General features: G+C 42.2%; 1 protein-coding gene across 3 annotated transcripts in view; it reads right to left on the bottom strand.

Moving 5' to 3' along the window:
* The window catches only part of LOC140406373 (DNA excision repair protein ERCC-6-like), a 54,480-nt gene that overhangs the window by 13,357 nt on the left and 20,618 nt on the right, over positions 1-20,505 (bottom strand). For 2 of the 3 annotated variants that reach the window (XM_072494461.1, XM_072494462.1), the window contains exons 6-12: positions 16,605-16,739; positions 14,743-14,901; positions 13,830-13,965; positions 11,766-11,936; positions 7,072-7,248; positions 5,311-5,427; positions 216-311 (exon numbers count right to left, since the gene is read on the bottom strand). In XM_072494461.1, coding sequence (XP_072350562.1) covers positions 216-311; positions 5,311-5,427; positions 7,072-7,248; positions 11,766-11,936; positions 13,830-13,965; positions 14,743-14,901; positions 16,605-16,739 — 991 coding nt within the window. The remainder of the gene's footprint in view (positions 1-215; positions 312-5,310; positions 5,428-7,071; positions 7,249-11,765; positions 11,937-13,829; positions 13,966-14,742; positions 14,902-16,604; positions 16,740-20,505) is intronic. The other variant, XM_072494463.1, reaches the window with a different exon arrangement.

Here is a 20,505-nt window from a genome sequence, read left to right as displayed (position 1 = left end):
ACACCACTGAATGGAGTTCCTTAATTATTTATCAAACACTTGAAGCTCCATTTGGTATCCTCTGTAAGCACTCACGGATTCATATCAAAGTTAAAGAAGAGCCTGTCATTGTTTCTGCAGTAGACAAAAGGGGGAGCTCACTATTCCTAACCCCTTCCCCGCCCTGAAGTCGGAGCAAGCTTCCTTATTGAATGTAGAAAGCAGCAGTGCCAGACCTGCATTTCTCTGTTGAGAATTTGATAGACTTCCTTGGAATCTATGAAGGTTTGGTAGACTTCACGTTGTTCTTCTGTTAAGCGACAAAACAGGACCTACAATAAAAGTTTCAGAGTCAGTTTTCTTTGCATGAGGAAAATCCGGCAACTTGGGGTTTTCGTACAAAAGGCTCCGTGACTAAAGGGTTACTTTGGTTTCTTAATTCAATAAATAAAGAGCAGGCAGGAAATATGCTGCTCAGTTCAAAATTGTACAGAATATTAACAATTGCAGTAAATTGACAGACTCAAGATCAGTCAGAGGACAAGCAACACAAACACAGATTCAAGTGCAACACCCAAAGCTCCTGTATGCTCAACAAAAATAATCCATATGACTGGCGCCTTTCAAATTAACCCGAAAAACCCTGCTGATCAGACAGCTTAATGCTAAACCATCCAGGTCACATTCAGCAATCGGAATGCCGCTTTGACTCTGTTCAACCAACTCAACTAATTCAGATCAGTATGTCACCAACATAACACAAGATGTGGATTTTGGTTGAGGTTTGCAGTAAATCTGTAGAATCCCGGCACATTGAGTCTACACCTACCCTCCGAAAGAGCAACCGACCGACACCCATTCCCCCGACCCATCCCTGCAACCCCAATCCACCTAACCTGCACATCTTTGGACTGTGGGAGGAAACACATGTAGACATGGGGAGAACGTGCAAACTCCACACAGTCACCTGAAGCTGGAATTGAACCAGTGTCCCTGGCGGTGAGGCAGCAGTGCTAACCGCTGTGCCACCCTAATGTTTCCTAGATGTTTCTCTTTTTGCTTTGTGGTCTCATCCACCCCTCAAGCATAAGAAGCAGACAGCGTACCAGCAATGGTTTTTAAAAAAATTGTCATACCTTTATTTTTAAATTTTTTGGGTTCGGCATGAATAAAATGCGAACGTTAAATTGTGAATGGCAGGCAATAGAGACATGATTCCAATTTAGGGGTGGTAGCTGTAATCCTAATTCCAAATCACAGACATGTGAATGTTTTGAACCTTACAATTCCTACAGCGCATACGGATAGTGAAGAGGATTGTCAGAGAACACAGCAGAAACCTGGGCAGCACGGTAGCACAAGTGGATAGCACTGTGGCTTCACAGCGCCAGGGTCCCAGGTTCGATTCCCCGCTGGGTCACTGTCTGTGCGGAGTCTGCACGTTCTCCCCGTGTCTGCGTGGGTTTCCTCCGGGTGCTCCGGTTTCCTCCCACAGTCCAAAGACGTGCAGGTTAGGTGGATTGGCCATGCTAAAAAAAAATTGCCCGTAGTGTCCATAAGGGTTGGGAGGGGTTATTGGGTTGCGGGGATAGGGTGGAAGTGAGGGATTAATGTGGGTCGGTGCAGACTCGATGGGCCGAATGGCCTCCTTCTGCACTGTATGTTCTATGTAATCTATGTAATCTATGATACAGTTGGAGACTTGGGCGGAGAATTGGCAGATGGAGTTTAATCTGGACAAATGTGGGGTAATGCATTTTGGAAGGTCTAATACAGGTGGGAATTATACAGTAAGTGGCAGAAACCTTAAGAATATTGACAGAGAGATTTGGACGTACAGGTCCACAGATCACTGAAAGTGACAACTCACGTAGATAAAGTAGTCAAGAAGGCATACGGCATGCTTGCCTTCACCAGTTGGGCAATTGAGTATAAAAATCAGCAAGTCATGCTGCAGTGTACAGAACCTTAGTTAGGCCACATTTGGGATATTACATACAATTTTGGTCACCACACTACCAGGCGGCGGGGTAGCACAGTGGTTAGCACTGTTGCTTCACAGCGCAAGAGACCCGGGTTCGATTCCTGGCTTCGGTCACTGTCTGTGTGGAGTCTGCACGTTCTCCCCGTGTCTGTGTAGGTTTCCTCCGGGTGCTCCAGCTTCCTCCCACAAGTCCCGAAAGACATGCTTGTTAGGTGAATTGGACATTCTGAAATCTCCCTCAGTGTACCCGAACAGGCGCCGGAATGTGGCGACTAGGGGATATTCGCAGTAACTTCATTGCAGTGTTAATGTAAGCCTACTTGTGACAATAATAAAAATTATTATAACGATGTGGATGCTTTGGAAAGGGTACAGAAGAGGATGTTGCCTGGCCTGGAGGGTATTAGCTATGAGGAGAGGTTGGAAAAACTCAGATTGTTTTCACTGCAACAAAGGAGGTTGAAAGGCCACCTGAAAGAGGTTTACAAAATTATGAGTGACATGGACAGAGTGAATAGTCAGATGCTTTTTCCAGGGTGGAAAAGTCAATTACTAAGGGACATAGGTTTAAAGTGCGAGGGGGAAAGTTTAGAGGAGATGTGCGAGGCAGGTTTTTTCCACACAGAGGTTGGTAGTGCCTGGAATGCACTGCCGGGGAGGTGATGGAAGCAGATACGATAGCGGCGTTTAAGAGGCATCTTGACAAATACACAAATAGGATGGAAATAGAGGGATACGGATCCTGGAAGTTCAGAAGGTTTTAGTTTAGACAGGCATCAGGATCAGCACAAGCTTGGAGGGCCGAAGGGCCTGTTCCTGTGCTGTACTGTTCTTTGTTCTTTCTTTGCAGGAGGCCATTTTGTCCATCAAGTCTGCACCAACTCACTGAAAAGGCACCCTACCCAGGTCCACACCCCCGCCCTGGTGCTGTGAGGCAGCAGTGTTAACCAGTGTGCCACCGTGGCGCCCTATCCTAAGTATCCTTTTCGATGAAGAACTAACCAGATAGCAGAAGGAAAACCCAAGAACAATGCATGGAGAAAATTCCTGAAATCTCCTACATTTCCACTGGGTCACCAATCCTCCCATAAATCCAGAATACATTAACCACACAGGTACAATAGTCCCTGTGAAAGGTTCGAACTGATGGGGAAAAGGCAAGAATGGGAAGGAGTGGGATCCAAACGCCAAGGAAATGTTCTTGGCTCAACTGTGGTGTACAACCACCCTCCATGATTAAGATAGCCCAAGGCAGCACACAAGAATCAGTGCATGTTGCAAGCGAGATCTAAAAGCCAATCCATGGATATCAAAAGGATATTAACCTGTAGACCTGAAAATTCTGCCGATCCACTGCAAAATAACTAAGAGCAATGCTTTGTAATGGCCTGGTGAATTACCCTCCAATGCTAAGACGTGTGAGGCTTCTTTACTCAGTTTATATTTTCCACACACCTGCCACCAGTCTTGTGGGATCACAGACTTTTACCCACAGAGCAAATCTGGTGGAGTTTCAACTTTAGCAAACTGCAGTTCACAATGTGAAGCAGAGCAGATGTCCTCCCATTCATTCTTTGAAATATTAATGTTCCAGCTCTGCCCCAAGCTCTCTCAGGGCTCAGGCTGACTTGATGTCAAAATTGACTTAAAAAGGTGGAGCCTTCCTCTGTCTCTGTAGAAGAGGAGCTAAAGAGAGAACGTGCTGCACTGTCATCCGATGTTAAACATTCTGCAGCAAGGTTTGGGGATTCTCAATATAATGCATTCTGTTGATGGTTTCAAAGGGCATCAACAACCACAAGGCAAAATTCCTGTTGTAGCTGATAATATTCTCAACTCTCTTCCCGCCCCTTCCCCACAACTACTTTATTTTATTCTTGGGAAATGAGCATCCCTGACGAGGCCACCATTTATTGCCTGTCCCTCGTTGCCCAGAGAAGGTGGTGATACGACTGAGTGGCCTGCTAGGCCGCTTAAGAGATGAATTAAGGGTCGATCAAGTTGCCTGAAGGACAATAAATGTGCCTGCTGGGTTTTTAACCACAACCCCACACTTTTTACTCAAACCAGCTTTTTGAAATTATTTCGAAGATTTGAATTTATATTCTGAAATTTCTTGGGTGGGATTTGAACTTGCGATCCCTGGATTGCTAGTCTAGGTCCCGGAATTATCGGCCGAACAGGAATGCACGACGCACTTTAGGGAGGTATTTATATCTTTTTATGAAGTGATGATGAATGTTACATCCACAATATAATGCAACAGCATTACTGAATGAAGTGTTGTGCATTATTGATGATCACTCCACTTTGTGATTAGTTCGGTCTTTAGCTTCTGCTTTTATGCTAATCACTAGTTGCTCTTTGTAACAAACAACTTTGCTGAGATATAATACTACCAATTCTTAAAAATCACATTAAAAAAAAATTAAGACCACACTAATCTTACCATTTGTTATTTGCATGTGCGGTGTGTTTGATACTGAATGACACGATAGGCTCCTAATTAAAGAATAATTTGCAATTACAAAAAAGGGTCATTAAAGTTATTGGGATAAAATTAAAAACAATGCACTTCCTCTTTAATTCAACTATAACTTATCCAGGTAATTAAAAATTCACAGAGCACAATTTTAAAAGCACAGTCAGCATCTGTGCTCGCAGATGTGGAGTGCTCTTATTTTTTGTAGTAGGACTGAAATCTTTTGTTATTTTGCATTCATTTCCCCTGCTGTGCTTTATGATGGCATTTAAATATTTAATGTAGCTACTGTCACACCAAGCTCAGGGAGAGAAGGACCCAATGAAGCTCTGGAGGTCATTCCTCCCAAATATTTTGTTCAGCTGTTCTTTAAGCAAACCAGCCATCATCTGGGACTCTTGCTCCGATCTCAACAGCAAGCTCCTTCAAATTGGATTAGCTGTTCACTTTAAAATTAAGATGGTGCAGCAATTAATACTATACCCCGCTCTCCCCAAAAGTGATGCAAAAAATAATCAACTTATTAATTCTGAAATCTCAATAACTCAGTGGGTAATTGCATACATAAATTGTGGGCAGAGAGCCTGAGCATATCAGCAAGATCCCAGGTGCATTCTCTGTGCGGTGTTGTCAAATAATCTGAACCAATGCAATAACTGGCACAATAATTGGTCGGCACCCCCTGCTAAGAGCAGGAGATTTCCTTTTCCAGGCAATGGGGTAGGGCAATGCCGTGGGGTAGGAATGTAACGTGGCCTTGTTATGCGACAATATGACAACACTTGGGTAACTGAAGCAGGGATTGTACGGAAGGAAATTTGCTTTCAGCCATTAAACCGCACCCCCCCCCTCGTGTTTTACTCACCTGTTCATTCTTGTCCGGCAACGCCAGATTCATTTTTACGTCTGCTTTTATTCGTCGCAGCAGATACGGATTTATGGTGTCCCGTAAAACGCAAGCACACTTGTAGGCAGTTTGCACCTGAGAACATTTTAGAACAACTTTTAGGAGGGTACACATGTAGGTCGCAATAATAATAAACCAGCGGGGACACATTGACAAAGGGATAGTTAAAAGCAAAAATGTGCTTTGAGGAACGCTAACCCGCCACTTAACTGAGTCCTTAGAAATGACATACAAGTAAATTCATTAAGACACATTACGAAGACATTTTATTGGGCACAGTAACAGTAACAAATCTCGCATCAATCCGGTCTTTTCTATGTTTATTTAGCCAAATTAAATCGAAAAATAATGCAGGTCAGGTAATTAATACTGCAAAGTTACTATTAACTATAATAATCTTCCAGCAGTACTGATTCTTCTGGTGACAAATGTGGCTTTTATGTTCAATTCTTAATGATACCAGTGCTCCGTTATACTAATGTTTGGTTCTATGTGTAATGGCTTAGACTCAACAATACAGTTCAGAGCTCTCAGGAGGACACGAAATGGAAGTTTTATTAGCTGTGCAAGTCTTACCCTGAGGGAAATGGCCCTTTCATCACGGTGCGTTATCTTTGTGTCTAATCCTATATCAGCCCAAATGCCATTTACCACTAATCTGAGTGGTCTCAAGATCAAAAAGAACTCTGCAGGAGGCCAGCACCATGCCACACAATACAAAACGATTAGTGCCTTCTCGCCACGACATAAGCAGGCTTAAGGAAGAGGAAAGATCATCACACAAGCTGAAGGCTGCTTTTAGTTTAGAGAACATATGGCAAAGTAACGGATCAGTTGTACGAAAAGGGCAGAAATTAAAATACACGACTGAAACACCTACTCAATTAACACAGGCGCTTCAACATGAACAAGACTTCCGTTACTCAAACAAAATCTAATATAATAACACGACACCAAAAAAAAATACAACATCAGTGGAGGTAAATTAATTAAAATACTGCCGCGATTAAAAGAAAAAGCTGCAGATTCTGAACAGCATTTAAACATGTTCTGCAATGGAAAGGAAACATGTACAGTCAGTATTTCAGAAAGAAGACTCTTTAGGGGCCATGAACCACCACATTGCTATGGGGTAGTAAAGGAAATCTATTTCCCATTCTTGCCATCTCTCCTCTTATTTCCAATTCGATAGCGGTATTTTTAACCTTTGTTTCTATCTTTTCCCGTTTCTTTTTCAAGGCTCAACTTTCTCTTTTGTGGGTATTTGTCCAATTCTATGACCTTCCTCTTTCCATTAATATTGTAAAAATTAAAAAGTGTGAATGATGGAAATAATAATAATCTTTATTATTGTCACAAGTAGGCCTACATTAACCCTGCAATGAAGTTACTGTGAAAATCCCCCAGTTGCCACATTCTGGCGCCTGTTCGGGTACACAGAGGGAGAATTCAGAATGTCCAATTCACCTAATAGCAGTCTTTCGGGACTTGTGGGAGGAAACCGGAGCACCCGGAGGAAACCCACGTAGACACGGGGAGAACGCGCAGACTCCGCACAGACAGTGGCCTAAGCTGGGAATCGAACCTGCGACCCTGGAGCTGTGAAGCAACAGTGCTAACCACTGCTCTAAAGCAAAAGAGGTTGCAACATCACTGAACTCGTCCTGTTCACTTGATTCATTATTTTGTACAGAAAGCATGGTTTTCCCTGTCTCATACCTGAACAGGTGAGGCGTTTTGATAGCCTCCCATTGTGATAGGGACAGAAAACTGTTCCATAAAGACTTGCAACGTTCCCAGCTTTCCTGGAAAAACAAAGTCAAATAAGGACCACAGCTCCTTTAGGTTATTCTGCATCGGTGAGCCAGACAGGATAATGCGGTGTGGAGTGCGGAACTGCAAAGAGGATCAAAAATAAAATATATAAAATCACGGCGTTTCTGCAAAATGTCCTCAAGTCTTGTAAAGTACTATTGTTAACTAATCCCAACATACGTTTTTCAAAATTTTCAAAATATTCGAAGTTTGGTAGCCCAGAACTATTGCTGAAAAAGGACATTTTGTTGAAACCTTTTATCTTGCCCACATCAGGACAATCGCAAGAATACCGATGTCAGGGGAAACATACTGGATGAGAAGAGAGTGCCGATTGGTTGGCAAATTCACTCTGGTCGAGGCTTGCCATGGAGAATGCACCAGCAAATCATGACGGACAGTCTGCTGCCAAGCATTGTTTGGAAATTTAACTGGGTAGCTTGATTCTGATTGATGGAGGCATTACCCTGAGGTATGAACCAGTGAATGGCTATCACTTATTTTGTTTAGCTGAAACAGGTGCAATGTGTGTACATGGTCGTTCTGTCTCCCTGTGTGTTAATATGTAGCATCCAGTGCGCCACACTGTAAGCCCGACTGATAATCTTAAATTAATAGTCAGCGTAAATTTTGGCAGACTTAGATACTTTACTACATCTAATCTCTTACACTTTGCATGTTTTCGATATGTGGATGATACATTTGCCATATTTAAACCTGTAGCAGCATGCAATAATTTCCTTGCATGTCTTAATGGGCTCCATCCTGTGCTCAATTCACCTTTGAAATGGAGCAGTCATCCTTGATATACTTGTTGAGAAATCTGCCAGAAATCAACCACGGTCTACAGGAAGTCTACCTTCACTGGCCAAGTTATTCATTGAGATTCTTACAGTTCGACACACTGTAAGATTGGCCTCGTCAGCAACCTTATAAATAGGACCCAAGCCATTTGTTCACCATGCAAGCTTGATGCTGAAATAGGGTTGCATCAAAGACGTCCTGCAGGATGACTACCCTGATCAGATAACTTCGCCATATATAATTGCGTAAACCCATGACCGGGCCTAAGGCCGTCGCTGACAGCCCTAAAAAGTCCCAGTCTAACTCGCATGGCATCTCAAAACTTTGAGCAACAGGTGAAGATAACTGTTTCATGCTGCTACTGTACAGTAGCAACAGGAGTGGTATTTGCCACTAACAGGTTGCTGCTGTTAAATCAAAAGGCATTCTGCCTATCACACAAAAGAGCAACGAGGCATCAGAATTTCAGTGTCAGGGTGATGCCAGGTACGTCTCCCGTATGTCCCAAACACTGACGGATAGTATCAAACAGCATGTCCCTTCCATGTTTGCAATGGGCAAAGTTCAAACCGTACCCAACCAGCCCGTGCTTGCAAAACACAAAACAGTGTTGAATATTAGATGTGATTCCTCGATTGGACAACATTTCCTAAACAATCCTCAGCGTGCTAAAAATTTGCTGATAAGCAATTTAAAATCATTAGTTGGGCTCACTCTGTGGCACATTTTCATGTACTGGAAGCTACATATATTAATACACAGGACCTGTTTTTTGCAGACAGAAAGAACATTGCACCTATTTCAGCTAAACAAAATAGCCGATAGCCATTCGTTGGTTCATTCCTCAGAGTAATCCTTGACTATTCAGAGTCAAGCTGCCTGGTTTTAATTCTCAAACAATGCTAGGCAGTTAACTGAGACACCACATTCTCAATGGCAATGCCTCTACCAATCAGAGTCCACTTGCCAGCCAATCAGCGTACAGTATACTGATATTGGTATTCTTGCGATTTTCCTTTCGTTTTAAATGTATTTTATTCCAAACTTTCTTGCGATTTTCCGGACGAATGCAAGACAAAAATGTTCGACGAAACATATTGTTTCAGCAATACTCAGTTTCCTGCACTACACTACATTTTTAGATTTGACCAGATTTGCTGCACAGACTGGAATGAGTATCCCTAATAACCTCATCTAAACAAAGGAAAATACACACAAACACACCTGCCTCCCCTCCCCACTATCCCTGAATGCTGGAAGTACAGTGATTTAGTAGGCAAGGGTATCAAATGGGACAGATTTTATACTGAAATCAAAGCAATACGTTTTTGTTCTGGTCTCAATTGAGCAGCATCTCTGTACCCAATTGGGCGAGAGCTGATTTGGAATTCTGGAACTCTCTCGATCCTGGAGAGTTGTGGATGTCCAATCGCTGAGCATATTCAAGACTGAAATAGTTAGATTCTTGGGAACTAAGGGATATGGGGGAAATGGTGGGGAAGTGAAGTTGATGGGAGAAATTCAGCCATGGTCTCATCGAAAGACAGAGTGCTTGTTCCAGGGGCTGTATCGTTTATTCTTACTCCGATTCTTTATCTTCATAATCATACACTCAAAGCTAGTCCCTAAAGATGAATGCCAATCCAACAATGGAATTACAGGTGATTTTCTTTCAAAATAAACCTGTTGTTATTGGTTTGCTATGCTGCTTAAAACCCTCCATCAAATAATAAAATTGCTAACACTGTGGTATAGATACCATGAAGGTACATTTTAATTTTTGCTACTCTTAGTGCTGTTAATGCACACTGCTTGCTTAAGTGCAAGATCATTCTAAAACTTACATTAAATAAATCTCTTTAAATATTTATCTACATTAAAAGCATTTATGATTCAATAAAGCTGTGCCAAAATTAAGTTCACAAAGATACATTTAAGAAGGAAATATCTGAGATGGTTCACATAATGGTATGTAATAAGATTTATCCATTTGCAAACAATGATTCAGAGTGGATCTCACCACCTTTTAAATATCAAACTATTGTGAAAAATTGTGATTACCTTTCGTGTGAATTAATTTTCTTTCCTATCAGTTTAATTTGTCTCTTTGTAAATGTTTCTTTATGTAGGTAATTAGCACGCAGGAAGAGTCAAGGGACTACCGGCTAGAAAGGCAATAAATGTTTCTGAAATTAATGAAAACAAAATATTGCGGATGCTGGAATTCTGACAAAACCAGTTGTGAAGTATTATCAACCAGAAACTTTAAACTCTTGTTTCTCCTTCTCCACACGCTGCCTGACCTGCTGAGCATTTCTCGCATTTCCTGTTTTTGTTTCTGAAATAAAGTTTGGTTTGTGACCAGTGGCTGATTCCTTCAAACCCTCTCCCTGCGATTACTGGATATTAGCAGCAGTGATTTAAAGCTAAAAGCTCCCTGGAACAGGACCCAAGTAGTGCAGGCTCCTTAAAGCAAGTACTATTTTGCTTGAGTACACAAATAGTTCATAACTACTATCAACTGTTACATGATAATCATCTACTTGAAATGTCAATGAGTCAGTAGAAATGTAAAAATCAATTACCAAGAGCTAAACATTGGATTTTACTACATATTCATATAAATCTTTAGATGTTACTTTGTGCACCATGTGATTCTGGAAAGTGGGAAAAACATTTCAGAAGTTAAAAAATTGCAGTAGGTCCCAAAGTGATTCTTTAATTGCGTACAAACTCACAAAATTAATAGTAAAACTCAACTGTGCAAAATAGATGAATGAACCTTTTAATGAAAGATTTGAAAACCAAAAAAGGAGTGCCACGTGTAAAGGTCTCCATTTGTGAAAATTGTTTTGACTTGGTTTTAAATCGAAAATATTGCTTGGTCCTCAGTTGGGATAAGTGCAGCCAGCAAAAATGACTTGATTAAATGATGAGAGTTAATTATAAAATGAAATGGATCGATAGTGCAGTGAAGGAATTTGTTTTGCAACATTTCAGTAACTCTATCAAGCCACTTCTGAATTGTGCCCCATTCCCCCAATGCGTTAAATTTAAAATCTGTGTCCTTTCAACCCAAGCTCATTGCCCGATCTCTTCCAGCTTTACATATAAGCACCCTGCTGCAGCTTTCAGTCCCATGAATGCCATCTTTGTATGTCTGCTCCACCCTTCACCCAAAGGCGCTATCTCGGTGCACTCTCTGGAACCTCCTCCCTAAACCACATCTGCTCTCACGCTGCATTTAAAAATGTCCTTTAAAATCTAGTTCTTGATGAAGCTTTCAGACATACACTAATAAAACTCTCACCACCGCTCAGCAACCTGCCTCCTATTTATTTCTTTACTTTCCATGCCTTGCAAAACACAGCGAGACGCCTCCTGCATTAAAAGCACGATTCAAACCAAGGTTGTTGTTGGTTTAAAATTGAATGAAGCTTTTAGTTCCCCCTCAAGCAGCCAAGTTAGGCAGCAATCTAGCCCCATGTTTATTTCATGCTCATTCGGCAGCTGGCCAGTAGATGGCATACACTTTTAAACACACAACATTTTGCCACCCGGCGGGCTGAAATTCAAGAACCCTCTTGGCGTCTCTGTTGAAGTAGCGGCCAAAGTCCACCTGGTTTGGCCGACCAACATGACCCGGCGGACTCTTAAAGAGCATCTGAAGTGGCCTGGCGAGAAGTTTGGTTATAAACGCCATCACTTAGGGATCTGCAGCAAATCTGGTCTCAGCTGTGCTGAACCCCCCCCCCGTACCCAAGGGACAAATAGAAAGATATTTACTCCGGTACCTGTTTGCACGCAACAGTAACTGCAGCATTTGGGTTTCGGATTTTGTGCCCTTCGTCTAAAATTACATAATGCCAGTTGTATTGCGCAATGGACTCCTGCATTATTCGGACGTAGGAGTAAGAGGTGATCAGAATGCCATCACATGCTGCAATCTCTCGAATGAGCCTCTCCTGCAAGATCAAAATACATTATGTTGCGATTGCAAGGAGAGATACATGCACGGAATTCTCACTGTTTTGTATGCACAGAGTGATCACAAAAATCATTATAAAGTGTACCAAGACCTCCATCAGCAGATGTAATACTCAACTCATCTCTCGCGATTTCAAATTAAGTGCTTGTAAAATATGTAACCTCTCCCAGTTTTTGCAATTAATAAGGGACGTCTGCAATTAGCCTAACTCGATGAACACAGTTCTGCTATCATTAAAAGACATTTTGTGAAAGTGCTGCTGTTGTTATTGATGCTCTGGAGACCAATCCCTCCTACAGGGCAAATAGTGGACTGTTAGAAAACAACAGCCATAAATCACACTGTCAGGTACCAACAAAACAGGACTTAAATGCAGGCACATGAAGGCCATTCACAGCAAACAGAGCATAGGAGATTCACAGTCATGAATTGCTGAACCTGTAATTAATTTAAAATTCCTTCAAGCAAAATTTTAAATAAACAACGTCTTGTGCTGACAAGGGGAAAAAAAAAAGATACAAGCAAGGAAGCTCCATGTCAAAGTGAAAAGGAAACTGGTCTTTGTCAAACCTCTGAATAAATGCACGTAACAAATAAAGCAATCCTTTTGTTTCTTTTTCCATGCTAGTGAACCCTCTAAAGCCGGAGACGAGTCTTTTCCATTGCAATGGAAAATGTAAAAAGAGTTTTATATTCAGGATTACTTAAAAAGGCATGAGAAGCGGACTACTCCCTGCATTACCTTGTTCTAGTTATTTATCATTAAAATCAATCGTATTGGCAGATGATAGCTGATCCATAGGTACACATGTACATGGGCACAATTAGATCAGAAAACTAGTGAACATTTCACGGAAGAAGCAACTGTTTTCCAAGAACCATTGCTTATGGAACTTGTAATGTTTCAGCCAAGCTTATGCGATGATCAGCTGGTTGAATCGTACGTGTGCACTGCATTTTAGCTGGCTTCTATACTTAAGCCTTTGTTAACACCAAAGCTAAATAGAAACAATTCAAAAGAAACAAAATGTTCGCTCAGTCTTCCTGCAGCAAAGGTTTTGTTGACTTTTCCGCCGAGTCAAACACGACTTATAAATGTAACATAATGTACAGCTGGGAATGAACACCAGGCAGTAATCTGATCGATGTGGTTCAGAAGACATATTGAGCGAGCCATCATCGGAATATAGAAGTATTAAAAAGGAATTGGAAAATAGTGACCGAGCCAATTCCAGGTCTTAGGGGACGAAGATATGACGCAAGCCTCAAATGACCAAGCCGTTTTTCTGCGGGAAGGTCTGTCGCAGGCTTTCACAAGAACGCTAGAGATGGATGGCGTGGAAGAAAAATGACCTTGAATAACGAGCGTAGGACTACACGTCGGAGGTGCAGAACTCACAGACTTTTGACAAACAGTCATCAGCCCGAAATATTAACTCGGTTCCTCTTTTCTCCAATGCAGCCTGACCTGCTGAGCGTTTCCAGCATTTTCCGTTTTATCGGATTTCCAACATCTGTCGTACCTCGCTTTTGTAGACACATTAATAACCCGCCTAACATCAGTGTGTCGGGCTAGGATAAGACTATGAAATGAAATGAAAATCGCTTATTGTCACAAGTAAGCTTCAAATGAAGTTACTGTGAAAAGCCCCTAGTCACCACATTCCGGCGCCTGTTCGGGGAGGCTGGTACGGGATGCGTTGATGCGTTGCATCAATATTAATCAGTGTCCTTCGCTTTGTGCTAAACGGCTACAGTTAACATTCTTATCATAATTGGGCAATGACTTTTCTGCATTCATGAACATCTCGGATCATTTTATTGTCTGGAAAGAAGCGCCACGGTGATCCCAGCCTCCCAAACTACCAACCTTCCTGCTGGTGAAGGACCCTGTCTCATGCAGGACCGCCACTCTGAACGGGGGCCACCACGTGTGGAATTCTTTCACCCACTGATGCATCACCGTTGCTGGGCAAACAATAACCACAGGTCCCAAACCCTCGTACCTTAAAATTTGAAAAGGGAAAAACAAAAGCACGTCACCAACTTTTAAGTTCGTATCTCAAGGGTTCAACAAGACAACTTTTCAATCAAAAATCAAGTGACGCAGGTTTTGTTTGTTTGATGGTCTCATGCAACTGTAAATATCATTAGACTCTGAGGCAGGCAAAGGTCGCTGCTCAGCGAACACCATGGAGTTCTCCAGGGCACAGCTACGCAAAACCAACAGCTTGCAGAAGAAAAACAATGAGGTGCAAGTCTGCGGGGGCAGTAAAGTACATTTGCATAATGCAGCCTTTTTTAAGCATTGACTGACAGCATCCAAAGATATTCATTACTGTGTAAAAGCTGGGGATATTGCGTGCTGCCAAAGGAGATTTTAATGCAAGATTTAATAAACTAAGCTAACAATTTATACAGGCGATTTAAAATTCTGTTTACACAAACTATCGATATTGCGGCGTAAGTGAGTTTGCAAACAAATCCCGACTGTGAAGGGTAACCTTACGCAACTTATCGACCGATGGTATCACATGATTCTCTTCTGTAAAGTGAAGTTTAAATGTTTTGCCTTTCATTAAATGTGTTACATGTTTAATTTCTCTTGCCCTTCAGCTCCTACATCTCGTAAAAATTCCCTTTGATGGGCCTACTAAAAGAATTAAAGGAATATTGTAATTGAAATGTCATTAAAAATTCACGAGTCCCTCCTACAACAGCAATACAACTGATGAAATATTAATTGAGCTACACAGACTGACAGTCTGCAGAGGGGCACTTGCCTGTAATTTGAGCCTCGTGTCCTTATCTTGCTGTAGCTCAGGCCTGCCAAGAAGGCAATTATCTCGATGGTCTTGCCCAGTCCCATTTCGTCCCCCAAAATTCCCCCGGCCTGTTGACAGTGCAATTCCCACAGCCACCTCACACCTGTCTGCTGATACCTGGGAGCAGCAAAGTGAGATTTGTCTTTTAACAAATCGTAATGGAAAGCATTCATAAATGAATCATGAATTGAATTAGAGATTGTACAACGGTTAAAAACCAGAAGCAACAAATATGTTTCAGCTATCGTAGCGATATTTAAATCATACTGCAATTTTGGTTCTGTGAGACAAAGCAATGTTTAAGTACAATTAATTTGACAAAACACATTATAGAGCACTTTTTGTTATGCATATTATCGATTTAATAGTTTGTCTTTTGTCAATATCTCAAAGTAAACAATGAATCCCATAATGTTCTATGAATACTTATTCCTTCAAACTCTACCTTGCTTAATAGATTTTAAAAGCCAGCACTGAATTTTTCAACCAAATTGCTAAAGGCTGCGTGATCCATTCCACTTAGAAATGGTTATTAATTGTTTTAGTGGTCAATAAAAAGGACAAGGAAAATAAAGAAGTGTGCACTCCTCTTTCCCACAATGACACAAAGTGATAGCATTGAAAACTGTCCAACCTGAAACTGAAATTATGCATCAGTATTTCTCGGCACTTGGCAAAAGCCAGTAAGTAGCGAATGAATCTTCAAACTAATTAATTCAAATAGAATTCAGCCGATAACGTCCACAATGCAAACATGTATCCGCCATGTTCTAACCATTTGTTGGTTTTGCAGCAGCTAATATGTTTCCAAAGAAGTCTTTCCACAGTGGGTAGCGTTCCCCATCTCTGGGCCAGAAGCTCCAGGTTCAAGTCCTATTCCAGGACTCGATGGCCACGGAATGTATTTTGATAACGTGGCCAACCAGGATGATTATCGGCTTGTAAATCCTTCCAATATGCCCGACGTCAGGCAGTAAGGGGGAAGAGTTTCCTGGCCAGTCTGGATTTGTTTATTGCCACGTGTACCGAGGTACAGTGAAAAGTATTGTTCTGCGTGCGGCCCAGATGTTTCATTCCATACATGAAAAGAAAATACATAATAGGGCAAACATAAAATACACAATGTAAATACATAATCACTGGCATCGGGTGAAGCATACAGGAATGTAGTACTACTCAGTAGGGAAGATGTGTGAAGAGATCAGATCAGTCATTTAGGAGTGACTAACAGCGGGGAAGAAGCTGTTTTTGAGTCTGTTAATGCGTGTTCTCAGACTTGTGTATCTCCTGCCCGATGGAAGAAATTGGAAGAGTGAATAAACCGGGTGGGAGGGGTCTTTGATTATGCTGCCCCTTTCCCAAGGCAGCGGGAGGTGAAGACGGAGTGAATGGATGTGAGGTGGGTTTGTGTGATTGACTGGGCTGTGTTCAGGACTCTGTAGTTTCTACGGTCTTGGGCCGAGCAGCTGCCATACCAGGCTGTGATGCAGCCAGATAGGATGCTTTCTATGTTTTCTTCACACTGCAGAAGGCAACGGCAAAGCACTTTGTCAATCATAATCATGGACCAATCGAAAATCCATGATCACCAAAGCTCTCTTAAGGACTGGTACCTAGGAGGAGTACTATATTCCCGTGTTAACTGAGAGCTGAGCCTCGTGGCACTAGTTATTTATACACCTGCTTCTCAGAGGTAGAAAAAAAAACACACCACGTGAGGAATCATTTCTAGTTCTGGAAAGATGCACCACCAGCCCCCACCTCCCCCGGCAACTTGCTTTATTATATGCGAGAGACATCCCTTTTATATCTTGACATACTTGAATAGCTTTCTCCAGAAGAAGCCTGGCACCTTGAACCCCTCATCAAACTCTGCATCGCTGTCATCAGATAAAGCTCCATCGCCATTGGCCCGCCGTTCTTCCTTTTCCAGGAGTCGCTTCCTTTTCCATTTTCTATGTGGTGACCAGTTAGGTTAGGTTAATAATGCAGAATTTAACAGTATATCAATGTCACTTTCAGTTCATGGCATGTCAGTCGCTGCCGACAAGGTCACATACCAAGCAAAAGCATCCATACCAGCCTCCATTCTCACGAGACTGGGGGAAACCAGCTAACCATGGCTCCTCCAGCATTCTACGAACAGCTTTGTTGCACTGACCAATATTGATCCTTGAACCAACATTACAAACAAATGATTTGACAATTATCACATTGTTGTCCGTGGGAGATTGCTGTGTATAAATTGGCTGCCAGATTCCTCCAACAGTGATTACAGTTCCGATGCACTTGACTGTTCCTAAGGGGCTTTGGGACATCCTGAGGTCATGAGCGGAATTACACAAATACAAATTTTTCTTTTTTCTATCTAACAAGAGACTCACATCCAGATCAGTGTCAACTCGATCCTTTCATAACCTTTACGCAACGAGAACTGCGTCCGCTATCAAAAAATGGATCACTATTGAGTAGTTCTACACAGTTTCAACTGAGGTTTACAAGACACTTCCATTGCACGCTGCAGACCTCATTTGAAAGCTCGCAATGCCCTGGCATTCAAGGTGATCGATTCTAAACTTAATGCCTCATAAATAGGCAACACAAAAGATCAGCGGCACTATTTTAACAAGTCTGAAATATTTACTCAATGACTTCGGATTTACCTCTGAGTATTGCGCCAGGAAATGTTCTAAACAGCTACAAACAGGAAATGATGAAAGGCAAAACACGACACATGCCAGCATTTAAGACAGAGCGGCATAGCGGTTAGCACTGCTGCCTCACAGAAGCCAGGGACCCGGGTTCGATTCCGGCTGTCTGTGCGGACTTTGCACATTCCCCCCATGTCTGCGTGGGCTTTACTCCGGATGCTCCGGTTTCTTCCCATAGCCCAATGATGTGTAGGTTAGATGGGGTTATGGGTTTACGGGGCTATGGCGGGGGGAGTGGGCCTCGGTTAGGGTGCTCTTTCAGAGGGTTGGTTCTGACTCGATGGGCCGAATGGACTCCTTCTGCAGTATAGGGATTCTATGAAACCACAGCAATGCAACAGGTTGGGCTTCTATAATCTTGCAAAGGCTCCAACAACAATTTACAGACAGCGCTCAACAAAGTGTTCCATCCCTTGCCATCCCAAAATCTGGATGATTTGCCTGGAGCAGGTTCTGTTGCTCCTTGCTGTGGCTGGTGACCTGAAATGATTTCTCACGATTGGAGCGGTAAGTTGCACTCCTACCAAAAGCATGCTTATTTTAACTTCACCGACATTGTGCTTTGCTGGCTGTGAGGGAAGTCAAACAGCTGGATTGCACTGGAATGAACCTACCTCCATCATCCTGCTTTACTTCCTTCTTTTTATTAAAAATTACTGTGCGAGGGAGACACTGTCAGGATTGTGGAGGAACTCTTATTTGCATTTTCCGATAACCAGAAATTATACACTTTTTAATTGTTTTAACGAGGTAATACACCATGATCAAAACTTAGGAAAATTCAATAGTACAGAAATCAATTATAATGGATGAGAAATGGCACAGGAGAGACATGGCAGTAACTTGGGGACACAATGATCGCAGAGATAAATACAGGATGAGAAAACTGACAGTAAGGCAGAGAGGGATTGACAGGCAATAGGCAAAGGTAAGCAGAAAAGGAAATGCTACAGTGGAGAAACACACAGCTCCTGGCATATTCAAACTCATTTGGGGCACCACTAATAAAAATAAGAAGAAGCAATTGAGCACAGTGGCAACCGTGCAGACTAACTTTCTAAATCGGCGCCCAGCACAAACAGCACAAGGAGAGCTGCATTCGGACTTATAGAATGCAAAGAGTTAGAAGAAAAACAGTGTGAAAGGCCAAGATCGGCAATCTCAAATCACCCAACCTGTGGAACGACTGCTTTGCAAATTTATTAAGGGATACCAAGAGCTGGCACCTCAAGATAAGTTGCTGAATCAAATTAGAAGGCTTCAGAAATTTCATGGAAAGGTTTATTAGAATCCTGACTGTGCAGGAGGCCTTTCAGCCCACCGAGTCTGCACTGCCCTCGGAAAGGGCACCCTATTTTTAAGCCCACGCCTCCACCCTACCCCGTAACCCCACTTAACCTTTTGGATGCTAAGGGGCAATTTATCATGATCAATCCACCTGCACTTCTTTAGACTGTGGAAGGAAGCTGGAGCACCCGGAGGAAACCCATGTAGTCATGGGGAGAAGGTGCACACTCCACACAGTCACCCAAGGCCAGAATTGAACCTGGATCCCTGGAGCTGTGAGGCAGCAGTGCCGCCCATATTTTTTAGACCTGATTAGATAAAATAGATAAACTGATGAATGACGGATGTAGAGATTTGTTATGGTTCTACCGAACTTGACCCGAGCCTGTTTTCCTGTCTAGGACCTGGCCATTCTGGTTACTCTTACCCATGGTAATGTATATCTAAACACTAGTTGTCTCAATTTAACTGGCCTCCAGCTAATCTCTCTCAGCCAGGGTAGGCTGTTCCAATCAAAGAGAATACTTTAAGTTACCACAGACTTGTTACAAAAGGCTAAACCATGTTTAGTTGCAGGTCGTGGTGGCTCGTAACTGCAGGGAGTTTGATTTCCCCTCATAGTAAGTTACGTTTGTACGTGGAAAAGTGGGATTGGGTTTCTGTCACCTTTCCATCTCTGGTTTGTATCAGATGGGCATCAGGGAAAAGCGGCAGTCTTCTCAATGTGTCAGTCAACCAGTTATGGTTGATGCTGCGAATTCAATTTATAAATAAAAATGAGTCAAGAAAAATTATGGAACCTGCATTTAAAACAGAATATGTAAAAACAGGAGGCAAGCCTGTCAGTAGCTACGGGTGCTTTGAGAATAAAATGGGAGAGATCTTTATCAAACTGTTGAAAGTAATGAGAGAAGGTGGCAGGTGGAGGCCACAGGCACAGTGACACTAATAATCTGTAAGCACTTTAAAAAGAAAACAAAGGAATAAAACAGTCCTAAAACGAGATGGGGGCCTAGTGAAGTGAGAGTGGGAGAAAATAGCAGGACAAATGACAGAGGTTTAGAGCTGCTAATGGAAGAAAATGGAAGAAATGGAAAATGGAAGCAAATCTGAAACGAGTCTCTACTGACACAATGAGAGCCATGGCTGAAAGAGCACTTTCGTGAGAGCGTGGCAAGGACATATTTAAAAGTGAGTAACGGCGGGGTTTCTGATTATTGTTTGGAAATAGATATAGTTTTAAGTAATTTAGAGTTATTATAATTAAGGTATAGCTTTAAGTAAGCTTAATTTACATTTCTGGTAACTTGTATGTTAAGGGTTAGGAGCAGAAGTAGCTAATTCAGCCCATCGAGACTGCTCTCCCATTCAATCCCTTCCTGGTCTCAAATCTACTGCTCTGTCTGTTCCCCATATCCTTTTAATCTGTTTTTTTTAAAAATCAGAAATATATCTATCTCCTTTTTGAAACCATTTAATGATTCAGACTCCACCACACTATGGGGCAGAGAGTTCCACACATTCACCAAACTCTGCGAGAAGTAGTTCCTCCTTATCTCAGTTAGCTGGTTTAGCTCAGTGGGCTAGACAGCTAGTTTGTGATGCAGAATAAGGCCAGCAGTTCAATTCCCATACCAGCTTACCCGAACAGGCGCCGGAATGTGGCGACTAGGGGCTTTTCACAGTAACTTCATACTTGTAACAATAAACGGTTATTATTATT

This window comes from Scyliorhinus torazame, unplaced genomic scaffold (genome assembly GCF_047496885.1).
Source record: "Scyliorhinus torazame isolate Kashiwa2021f unplaced genomic scaffold, sScyTor2.1 scaffold_513, whole genome shotgun sequence".
NCBI lineage: Eukaryota > Metazoa > Chordata > Chondrichthyes > Carcharhiniformes > Scyliorhinidae > Scyliorhinus > Scyliorhinus torazame.
This window is presented reverse-complemented; position numbering and strand designations above follow the sequence as displayed.